Here is a 12,576-nt window from a genome sequence, read left to right as displayed (position 1 = left end):
CCCCTTTTCCCCCTTTCCCACTCTTCCTCTCACCCTCCCTCCCCCCTTCCTTCCTTTTGGTACTGGGGATCAAATTCAGGACCTTGCACTTGGGAGGCAGGTGGCAGCACCACTGAGCTAAATCCCCAGCCCTCTCTCTCAATAAGGCTGTGAACTGATGGAATATATGATGGATAATGATGGAATATTTTATATTTATTATTCTGTAGTTTTTCTTAATATTTCTGAACAAATGAATAATTTGTGTACATAAAATAACATATTTTTAGATATTTTGTTTTTTAAGTTATTGGAGCAGGGGAACAGTATAGCATTAAGAGCATAAGTGCTGCAATAATACACCCTAGGTTTAAATTCTGGCTCCATTGTTTAATAACTTGGCAAATTTAGGTGTGCCTCAGTTTTCTCATCTGTATAATGAGGATTTTTAGATCACATAATAAGATAAAAGTGAACATTGCATAAGACAGTACATCCTTTAAATGTTTTTGAGAATTCCTAGCACGTGTTAAACACTTAATCAGTTGAACACTAGTGCTATAGAAGGTTGCAGAAATAAAATTATATCAGGATACTGTATTTAAGGTGGTTATCTTTTCAAACTTTTGAGGATTACTTCAGAGTTTTAAAGGCAGGGTGATTATATATTCGAGTTTACCTGGAATGGTGTTCCAGAAATACACTGCTTGTGCTAGCATGATTATGAAAAGCACTCTTTTTACTCAAAAAAATATTTTGGTTTCAGTGTAAGTTATATGGTCACCTTATGTACAGAGGTTGTAAAGCTCTTATTTGTATTCCTCTGGGCAGGGGTGGTATAAATGAGTTGGGTACTCTGGGGTTAGACTAGTGAGTCTTGGGAAAAATGTGCTTCTAAGAATGTACTTCTTTATTTCAGCTGCTGGGACCAAGGAGAAAGGTGGTTTTGGTATAACCAAATCTTATTTTTTCAGGAGGAGGCAATCATCTGGGATTTTTAAATGATCCATTAGCTTTTCATCATTGGCAACTGATTCCATCTTTCTAAAAAGTACAAAAATGTATTATTAAAGATCTATATATTTTATTTTATGTAATGTATATCACACTTTTGAAAATAAGAAGGTCAAATAATGGTTTGCACCTGTGAATTACTGGTTTCCAGTAATTGATACTATAAAGAATCAGTTCTGATGTGGAAAATTAACATGTGTTTTTAAAAATATTGCTTAATATTATCAGACTTTTTAGGGCTTTTAGCTTTGTTACCATACATTAACATACTCACCATGGTGAGGAGAGCATAATTTGAATGTCTCATTGCTGGGCGTCTTGAACCATCAGTGGTGTATAAGTAACTTTCCATACATGACTATACCACTTTATGCCACCAGTGGTACAAGCCACCCAGTGTTGGGTCAAGGCAGGAATGTGTAAGCATGTGATAGTAATAACTGTAAGACAGAAAACACCTTATTTTCCTTACAGAAAATCTGGTTAAAAATGAAAAAGGTACTGCTGTGGTAAATTGACAACGCTTGAAAGAGCCTTTGAAATCCTTAATGAATTTAAATGACTAAGGGTTTTCTGAGGGCATTATCAATTGTATATATAATTACTGTAGTAAAAGTAGAATTTAATGTGTAGTAGGCAAAAGTTGTGGAACCAGTGTTTCTTTTTGAATGAGCTTCTATCTTTTGTAGCTTAGGTTTCCAGAATTTTGCTTTAGAAACACATTTAAATTTTTTTTTTTCCTTTTAAAGATTGTTTTAAAGAAGTCATTCATATACGTCTAGAGGAACTTCTGTGTATTTTAAAGTCTGTAATGAATAAACATCAGAACATCAATTTTGTTGGTCTACAGAATGCTGCAGAAGTACTTATTGCAAAAGTGAAAGGTAAGAAAGATATGAAAAGTAGGTTGCTGTGAGCAGAAAAGATTCATGTGGCTCAATTTGGTTCATAGTGACTGTATAGCCATGTCCTCTGATGGCATTTATATAGTGTGAATCAACAAAGAGCTATGTATATATATACTTTGATATTTAAATATTCCCACTAAGTCACAAGTACACCTTAAAAATTAAATTTTTATCTGGCTACAAACACTAAAAGTACTTAAACCAAACAAGTGATGTTAAAATTTTAGTTTTATGAACAAATGCATGCTCTTTTGAGGGAGTTTATTAGGGTATAGGAATCCTTTATATGTGACCATAATAAGTGTTGTTGGAAAATAGCCATTTGTAGTAACTCCAATTTGTACAACCAAATGGAAAAAAATATTTAAGATCTGAAAATGAAATTAAAATTATAAATGTTATGTATGTGAAAAAATATATATGGCAGAATGCATTTATGCACTTAAACAATTAAGAATTGAGACATCCTCTGAAATGACTTGCCATTTAATATTATTGCAATTAATATGCTGAGCTTCAATATATAATAAGGATTAAGAATGAAGAGAGTATTTAAATCTGTTAGGAGGTGGTTAGAAATAATGGTCTTGGGCCAGGGATTTAGCTCAGTGGTGCTGCTGCTTGTCTTGCAAGCACAAGGGTCCTAAATTCAATCCCTGGTACAAAGAGAGAGAGAGAAAGGAATAATGTCTTGATAAGGGCTGCAGGCTTGATCTAAAGCCAGAAATAGGTGTAGTACTACTGTAATGTTGGTTGTTGTATAAAGGAAATAGATGTCAATTTGATAAAATATAAGATGGGATAACCATTAAGGATTATAGAGAAATTTGAAGATGCAGGCTTGTGAATTTTTGATATAGAAGTGGTAATGGAAGAGGATGACATTAATTCAGAGTTTGCAGGATAGATAGAAGACTGATATGAAACCTGGAGGCAGAGAGAAGATAGACAAACTGGAGAAATATTTAGTAGGTAGGGAGATGATCTGAAGAAAAATATAGAATTTTAAAAGTGCAGGGTTTTAAGAAGTGATCATCAGTGTAAAATGACACTTATATGGCATTATGGATTCAAATAGTGGGACCATGAAAATGACCTGTGGGTAACAGTGGGGTAGCAGAGTCAGAGAAAGACAAAGTCATGGCCAGTCATCAGTTCTGTGATAAAGGTATACACAGGCTCCAAAGAAACACAATAAGCAGCCCATCTGAGGTTAATTAAAGAAAAGAAAGATTTCTCTGGGGGAGGCAGGTTGCCTATCCTGAGTTTCAGAAGTCAAATGTAGGCATTAACTGGGCTGGAATACTGGCAGGGTTAGGATTGCCATAGAGGTCCCTGAAGAAGAACTCTGAATATGAAGAACGTGATAAGATTGGTGTCTTTAATTATTTTCTCATCACTGAGACACAATACCCAACACCCACACATTAAATAAGGAGAGTTTCTTTTGGCTCACAGTTTGTAGAGGTTTCAGTCTGTGGTCTCTGACTCCAAGTCAGAGTAACATTAACAGAGGGGCTTGGTGGCAGCAGGAAGCAGAGAGGGATCAAAGGAGGAGGGAAGGAGATAGACCTTTCCAGGCCATGCCCCCAACAGTCTACCTCTTCCTTCCAGGCTTCACCTTCCAAATCACAGTTAGCTATAAACTTATCAATGCACTGATCTGCTGATGCTTGTCTTGTCCTGGTTATATCCATTATCTTTCCAAAGCCCCACCCACAAATGTGTGAGGATTTAGGGGGCATCTAGTAAATATAAAACATGACAGTTGGTGTCCATACTCTTATTTGGAGAGAGCAAAGGGCAAATTGAAGGAATGAGGCAGAAAGAGAAAATAAAAACATAACCAATAAAATAGTTCATATACTTAACACCCTCCCTTCATGATATAGATTTATCCTGTTTGTGTGGTTTCCTTTTTTTTTTTTTTTTTTTTTTTTTTTTTTTTTTTTTTTTTTTTCTTTTTTCTTTTTTTTTGAGTACTGGAAAAAACATGTACTGTAGATGATTCTAAGTGGGAAACATGCATAGCATCTGTTATGACTTTTTAAAAATGTGCTTAGTAACCAAATTTGTTTTTAAATAGATTGTTTACAAGGGCCATTTAACATTACTTAGATAGGGAAATTTGTGTCTATAGATAGTAAAATTTCCATGCTTGGAAATAGCCACCTAGTTCAATTGTTGTCAGTGGCTATTGTGTGCAGTCAGGATGTCCTGGGGAAGGAGTACACTAGTGTGCTTGGTATCCACATTCCAGAAACAGTTTGAAGAGAGTGGTCTCTCAGCCGCCTTGAAGATCTTTTTATCTTTGAGGTAAAACAGTCTTTTGCCTTTCCTACAATGACTGTCTTTTTTACTTGGGGTCATTGTTACTATTTTGCTTTTGTATCACTTAAAATTTTAAAGAGGAAGATAATTTATTGTTGGGAAACTTACTGTTTCAGTAGGATTCTATGAGATCAGAAAACTTTTAGAAGTGTTTTCTTTGGGTTAAGTTCATGTGTTTTTAAATTAAACCGTCTTCCCTGTCCCCACTCTTACTGTGGAAGCCTTCTAAAAATATGTTGGTGTTCCAAATGAAAAATACTCAGTGGCCTGCAGAATAGAGGTCAAATCAGAGTTTATTTATTTTATTTGATGGTGATTTACTTTTTAAAATCTAGAAAGGCAAACCATTTTTAGGTGTCTATTCTATGCCAGACCATCTAAGTGCTTCACATACTTCATTTTATGCAAAAACAAAAACAAAAACAAAAAAACTATCATCTTTATTTTAGAGAGAACTTTTAAGAAAAACTATGGTAAGATCTAAATGCCAAAGGAATATAATGAACATTTAGGTCATTTAATCTAACCGCCTGATTACATTTTTACAAAACAGTATGGGCAGCAAAACATAGTTCATGTGTTTTGTAGGATTTACTGGTAAAGTGCATTTTTCAAATTTACAAAAGGAAAGGGTGGGAGGAAAGGGAAAAGAGAAAGAAAAAATATAATGCAGAATAACTTTAATATCAGAGATGCATAATCTTGTGTTAATACAGACTGGAATGTATGAAATCTATTTTACGAGAAATGAAAAATTGGAATTTTAACTGCCCATATTTTATTTTGAATGTGAAATTTACCTTGTTATAACTTTAAAAGAAAAAAATCCTAGCTATTCTCCATTTATTCTAATAGTGATTTGTATTTCCTGAGTCTCCTCCTGTTTCCAAGCAGGAAGTTCAATCTGACAAATTTTTGCAATATGGTAGTAGAGATACAGCCTATTTTTGAAGCAGATAAAGACATCTTCAGAATTCAGTAATTTATGATGTACTTATTTATATTTTCATTTCTTTAGGTCAATTATATTTGTAATATAAAAGGAAAAAACTTTATAGGTTTTCAGTCTATATTTTGCCTTGTATTTATGAACAGGCAGATGAAGTAGAAAAATAAGCCTAATTATACCTCCCAAGATTGTAGAAGCTTTATGTTTTCTTTCTGTTTTGCAAACTTAATTTTTCATTATGCAGCTCATTCATACAATTCTAAATGAAAATAGTATAAGATGGTGTTCTACTATGAAATTTCTTTCTTACCTCAGACCCTTAGCTACCCATTCCTTTCCCTGAATAACTAGCAGCCATTACTGTTTTCTTGTGTCTTTCCAGAAATACATACGTGCAAATACATGTATTTGTTCACTTTTAGCCTCCTTTTTATAGATGGTAGTGTTCTTTTTTTTTTTTTTTTTTTTTTTTTTTTTTTCATTGTTTCTAACTCGTTTTATTTTTCCAAAACTACATGATAGTTCATTAATATTTATTTTATTTAACCAGTTCATTATTAACAGATGTTTGGATTGTTTTCACTTTTTTTCCATTAGGAATGATGCTTCAGTAAATAGTTGTGCAGATTCTTAGATGGGCAATTGCTGGATCAGTGACTCTGTGTGCTTATATTTTTTGATATTGTTAGGGGTCCTCTATAGATAGACCCCTTCAGGCAGCAGTGCTGACCAGGTTGATTATCTACACCAAACAGCTCTGGTTACCAAGCTTTATCTAGGCTATCAGTGAAAACTCGTGTCTCTGTGTAGATTTGATTTGCATTTCCCCTATTTTGAAAGCAACTGAATATCATTTTGTTTTAGAGCCATTTCCTCCTGTTTGTTTATTTGTTTTACTTGGGATTAAACCTAGAGCCTTTGTAGGAGCTACATCCCTAGACCCTTTTTTAAACATTGAGGCAAGGTTTTGCTAAATTCCTCAGTTTTCCATGCTGGGTTTGAACTCATTATTTTCCTGCTTCAGATTTCTGGGATTACAGGCTTGTGCTAACTTGTACATCCTTTTTTGTAAATTGATCTTTTATCTGTTTTTTTCTTAGTGTTTGGTCTTTTTCTTAGTGTAAACTTGTAGGAATTCTCTTTGTATAAATAAAATTAGCCCTTACTCTTCTATATAAATTATATATTTTTTTCTTTTGATGTATCTTATTTTTGCTTTGAAATTTATCAGTCCTTTATCACTGTTAGAGAGTCTTCCCTGTTGTGAGATTATATAATTTTTTCCAGGTTTTTTTCCTGATGTTTTCAGATATAATTTATTAAATTTAAGTCTTTAATATATTCCAAATCATATAGTTAGTTATATAGTTAATTTATCAATAATTCATCTTTTCTCAACTGGAGATGATACTTCTACCATCACTCGCTGAATTCTTACATGTATTACTTATACTGTGTCTTGGTTTTTGGATTTGTTTTTTTGTTTTGTTTTGAGACAGGGTCTAGCCATGTAGTTCAGACCAGCCTTAAACTTGAGGTGACCCTTCTTCCTCAGCCCCTTAAATGCTGGGTTTACAGTTGTGCACTGCCACCCGTGGCACTTAACATCTATTTCTGGATCTTAATCAGTTTCATCGTATGTTTAGTCATATGCCATTATCATGCTGTTCTGTTACCCATTTTGTTTAGAATTTTATTTTTTCCTCAGAATTTTTTAATCAGCTTATCTAGTTCAAAAAATGTGTTAGCATTCTTAGGGTGATTTGAGTTAAATTTATAGTTTAAGTTAAGGAGAACTTAGGTATTTAGCATTTCTGCCTGAGAATATAGTATGCACTGTATTTCTTCAAGTGTGTTTTGTGTTCCCAAGAAGCAAATTTTGATTATGTAGGTCTTGAACCTTTAAAATATTTCCTGGTATATTTTGTGCTATTTTTTTCCTTTTCATATAAATGGTGGCTTTTCTTTCACTGTATCACTAAATAGAGGTAATTTAGAGGATGTGAAGCACAGGTGACTGACTCAGTGTATAGAAACTATGTGTCTAATATCTCAAGGGTTTTTTTGTTTGTTCTTTAGTACCAGGGATGGAACTCAGGACCTTGTGCTTGCAAAGCAGGTGTTACAGTGCCACTGAGCTAAATTCCCCGCCCCTTTCAGCATATCTTTTAATACAGCGACTTTCAAACTGTAGGCCCTGACTTCTAACATAAAGTTGTCACCAGTGTTTTGAAACTGAAAAGAATACAAAAGAAAAATCAGAGTGCAGTAGTCTTGTTTAAGATTTTTATATATTTCAAAAATTCTACATGTTCTATTTGGTCATATTTTAATGCATATTTATTTCTGAAGTTTTTGGTAAAAGGATTTGAAAGTTCTTACTTCAGTAGGTTATGTGTATGAAATCCTTGTGTTTTTTAAAAGAGACACTAAGTGTATCTTAATGCTTAGTATTGTGATTTAATAGGTAACCTAAGACAGTTATATAAACCTTAAGTAATGTTTTGATTAGATTTTGAAAAGCTATAGGGAAGATAATGGAGATGGAAATATCAATTAATAGTTTAGACTATAGGTAAAATATGGGCTTCTTAATTTTAACTAAGTCAGTGGAAGTAGGCATGGAAAGAAAAATATTTTAGAACCATTTGGAAAGCAAAGATAATGAGCTCAGCAGTGAATGGAAGAGAGTGTGTGGGTAATAAAACAACAAAACATCAAGAAAAACCTGTTGGAAATGTGCTGGGTCTCAGAGGTTACAGGTAGACAGGTGGTTTTGGGATTCATTACCTTAAAGGTATGAAAGTGAATGAAGCTCTGAAGGAATAATGTATAGAGATGAAAGCAAGATGAGAACTATAGGCTGAGTGAGGAAAACTATGACGTACAGATTGTCTACAGATAGATCCAGAACTGAGGAAGGGACTCAAGTCTGTTGAGTATCAAGCACTGTGCTCTATATCCTTTATGTTTGTTTTTTCTGCTTTTCTGAATAATGTACTACATTGCATGTAAATAAATTGAATTAGCTGATGTATCTGGAGTAATACAGAAATAGTAGAAGTTGGAGTTGAATTCAGATATAAAATTTCATACCCTTCTTCCAGTTACAATAATACATTGCTTCTAAGACAGCAGAATATCTTTTAAATGGAAGTGGTTAATATTTGCAGTAATTATAGTTTACATTATTCAGGACTGACTTACTGTACACCATTAAACTGTATACAGGAGTTATCCCATGTAATAATATTCACAACTTTTCATATCAACTCTCATTTTGCAGATGAGGAATCTGGGGCACAGAAGGAGGTTTGTCAAAGGTTGTCAATATATTAAGTAGTAAAATTGTGGAAAAATAAGGGGAAAAGGCTCCATTTTTGATAGGAAGTTGTTGACAGTGTTATTTAGTAACATTGTACAAAAATAATAGTACTGATTGAACATTTTCTATGTATCAGGCAGGCTCTGTTCTTCATTTAATTTTCATAATGACTTAATATACATAATCCCTGTTTTATAAAATAGGAAACGGTTGCATAGAGGAGTTGAGTTATGAAATGTAGTGTAGGACCTAACATAGAAAGACTAGTTTTGGAGTTCCTCCTCTTAGGAGTCAACAAACTAGGGCTAATGGGCCAAATGTAGCCTGCTTTCTGTTTGTTGCAAGTTAAATTTTATTGAAACACTACCATTGTTCTTCGTTTATGTTAGCACCTATGGTTTCTTTCAGCAGAGCTGAGTAGTTGCAAGACCATAGGGCCTGAAAACCCTAAAATGTTTAATCCCTGGTCCTTCATAGTAAATGTTTTTCAGCACTTGATAACTATTAAAATAGGTAATAAGTGAAATCTTGGTGAATTCAGGATTAATTTAGGAGTGAAAGTATTATGGGTAATACAGCATGACCTATTTGTAGACGTTTGCTAGTGAAGAAATAGTAAACTAGATTGGATTGTAACTTTCAGAAGAAATATGGTAAAATAAACATTTTTTTTTTCCACCTTGGAAAGATATGAGTCTTGAATATAAAGAAAAAATAATAATTGAATAGAAGAGAGTGAAGGATGAAAGTAGGAATAATAATAGTATAGAGTTCTGGAGAATATAGGAGAGAGTGGGAAAGTTATTGGAAAGGAGCCAGGCTTCTTTGAAACGTCAAGGAGTAAGAAGAAATATTAGAAACATAGGGCTATTTTAAATTGGAGGCAAAAGTAATAATAGGAATTTTCATTAGGTAGCTGCAAGCTCATTAAGTAGAGAAGGAAAATTGTTCAAATAGTTATCTTTTCAGTACTTAAAATTATTATAATTATTATTTTTAATCTCCTCTAGTCATGTTTAATGCCATGGCGTATACTTACAGGAAGAAATAATTACAGACTTTTGGATAGTGTTATAAAGTTTTTTTTCCTTAAAGTCTAACTGGTCAAAGTTAAGAAATATGATTAAGCTTTACATTTTGATGCTATTATGTGCATATCATAATTTAAAGTACTTTCCAACAAAAAATTAAAAACAGCTTAACTGGGGTATAATTGTTATGCATAAGCTGTTCATATTTAAAGGATACAATTCATTAAATTCTTCCATATATATATATGCCTGCAAAACCATCATCATCAAGATGTTTGCCCTATTATAATTCCTCCCTTTACCTCACTTCCACCTGCCCTATTACAAATTCTGTTAAAAATACTATTTTTCTTTTTTTTTTTCTTTGAACCATGGGTTTTTAGCAGGGTGTTAGTTTCCAAATATTTGGGATTTTTTCAGAAATCTTCAGTACTTATTTCTGTCTTGCCTAATTGGAATACTTTTAAACTCATTGAGACTTGTTTTATGACCCATAATATGTTGGTAAATATCTGAAAAGAACATGTTTTGCTGTTACTGGATAGAGTGACCTATACATGTGCTGTCAAAGTAGTTGATAGTATTGTTTGAAGCTTTCCTATCCTTATTTTTTGTGTTCTGTCTGTTATTGAGTGGGTTGTTGAAATTTCTAGCTATCACTAATTTCCTTGCCATCACAGTTTGTTATTGCAGTTCTATGAATTTTTGCTTTGCTCATTTTGAAGGTCTGCTTGTTAGATGCATAAATGTATATAGCCTTATGTCCTCTTGAGGAATTGATTCCTTCATAAGTGTAAAGTGACTTTTTTTTTAATCCCTGGTGGGCTTTTGCTTGAGAATGTACTTTGATACTAAGCAGTAAGCTGGCACATTTGTAAGCTTATTATGTTTTATTTCTTATCTGTCGGGGATTACTGCCCTTTGTTGCCTTAATGTGGTGTTTTGAAAATTGTTTCTTAAATTTTGCCCACGTTTTATTTTTGTTTTTAGTTGTTTCAGGCAGAACTACTATAATCTGTTTCTCCATCTTGGACTAAACAGAAATCTATTTTTTAAAGTATTTTCAGTGATTCCTAAGTTTTTCTTTTTCTTTCTTCTTCTGTACTGGGTATCGAACTCTGGCCCTTTTGCTTGCAAATCAGGCAGCAGGACCACTGAGCCAAATCCCTGGCCTCCGCTAAGTTTTTGTTTGTATTAGAAGTATTTATTAGAGGTTTGTATTAGAGAGTCTAATTAGAAGTATGGGCTTTAGTCCCCCAGATCTGTGAAGGCTCATAAATGTTAAGTGTTGGCTTTAATTTCATGGAATTTATAGGCTTGAGGTTTAATTCATTCCTACCTAGAAATTCTTGCTTTCCAACCCAATTTGCATATTAGAAACAATTGGGAGAGCTTTTGAAAAAAAATACCTGTGCTTTACTATAGACATGTGAAATCTAAATCTTTGGTGATGGGATCAACTTTGTTTTAAAAAATTCCTATCCATGATTAAAAACAACTGGTATAGCAGAAGATGCCTTCTGACATGTGGCTTCTCTTCCTTTTTGGCAAGGATACTAAAAAGACTAATTCAGGGCAGGGAACCAGCATGCTAAACTTTAAAAAAACACCAATTCCACCTTCAAACTTTGTTTTGATAAATTGTATTTGGGCTTTTAACAAGAGTGCATCCAGAAGTTAACAATTTTTTTTCAAGTTACGTTTCACAGTTTGCATTAACAAAATGCAGCCTGTCACTCTATTTTTGTTGTAAATATAAGGCATCTGTGTGACATTTAACATGGACCTCAAAGCAAGTTCATGTTCTCTAAAATCACAGAATGAATTCAAGGAACAATGGAGGTTAAGAGTAGGAAAAATTTATCGAGGGAAAGAAACCTCTGTCTAAGACAGAAGGAGAACCAAAAAGTGGGTTGCCCACTCACCCCACTTCTCCAAGATGTTTGATGCAGCAAAGCCATGTGGTGAGGCGGGTAAAAAGTGGAACTAAACTATAAGACCTAATGGAAAATTACAAGGTGGGCATGAGGTGGGACAAAACCATGACCAACCAATAAGATTACTAATACAGTCACCCAGGTAATATTGATTAAGTGGGGGTCAAATGGAGCAAGTCACATAGCAAGCCTACAAGGGTTTTCAGTAAGGCTGAGGGTCAGGGATATTTCCTATAAAGGCTGGGCTAAGACCTTGCCCTACCCACCCAGGTGATTGATACCTATTTAGAATACTAAGACTGTAGATCAGTAGGAATTTAAACTTTATAAGGGAGTGAGGTTTTACAAATGTGATATGCTGCATTACAGGTTTTATGATATGTCACATGTATATATGACTTCAATAATAGGTAGTTCATAGTATGTATATACTTCAGTGAGTCACAGTGTAGTTCGTTATTTTTTAAAATGCCAAGAAGTCAGGTATGGTAGCAGACACCTAAAATCCCATCATACTGCAGGGCTGAGACAGGAAAATTATTTCTTGGTTCAATCTTCAGTACCAGTAAAAACAAAACAAAACAGCCAGCCAGAAAACAGAAGAGAATAACACAAACCACTGCTGTAGCATGGATTCCTGTGACTCCCAGACTGATTTCACATTAATTCACTTTTCAGATATGTGAAGTTATACAGTGTATATAGTAGTCAGTTTAGAATGCCAGCTACTTTTATGCAAACTGATTCTTTTGTATGTTCTTCTTAATGATGAACTTGAAATTTCTGTCCATTTTGTATATTAGGCTTTTCAGTATCCCAGTCTTTTAAGGTGAACTTTTAAAAGATTAAATTGTTTATATAAATCTTCTTTCACATATTTTTTCCTTTACTTATTATAACCAACCTTTCCCCATAGCTGTGAACTTAACAGAAGTTAATGAAGAAAATAAAAACGATCTATTCCGAGAAGTGTCTTCTTCCATTGAAACTTTGGCACTTACCTTTGGAAATACGTAAGTGGAGGACCGTCATTTAAATAAATGGGCCTGAGATGTCTTAGAGTATATTGCATAATCCAGTAAAAAAAAAAAAAAAATATATA

General features: G+C 33.6%; 1 protein-coding gene across 4 annotated transcripts in view; it reads left to right on the top strand.

Moving 5' to 3' along the window:
• Arhgap29 (Rho GTPase activating protein 29) overlaps positions 1 to 12,576 on the top strand; it is a 69,011-nt gene that overhangs the window by 28,085 nt on the left and 28,350 nt on the right. For all 4 annotated transcript variants that reach the window (XM_010608039.3, XM_010608037.3, XM_010608038.3 and 1 more), the window contains exons 3-4: positions 1,743 to 1,877; positions 12,391 to 12,487. In XM_010608039.3, the coding sequence (XP_010606341.1) occupies positions 1,743 to 1,877; positions 12,391 to 12,487 (232 nt within the window). The remainder of the gene's footprint in view (positions 1 to 1,742; positions 1,878 to 12,390; positions 12,488 to 12,576) is intronic.

The sequence above is a fragment of the Fukomys damarensis genome, unplaced genomic scaffold (genome assembly GCF_012274545.1).
Source record: "Fukomys damarensis isolate Sample0158 unplaced genomic scaffold, DMR_v1.0_HiC HiC_scaffold_33, whole genome shotgun sequence".
Lineage (NCBI taxonomy): Eukaryota > Metazoa > Chordata > Mammalia > Rodentia > Bathyergidae > Fukomys > Fukomys damarensis.
Note: the sequence above shows the minus strand (reverse complement) of the source record. Positions and strands in the feature narration are given on the sequence as shown.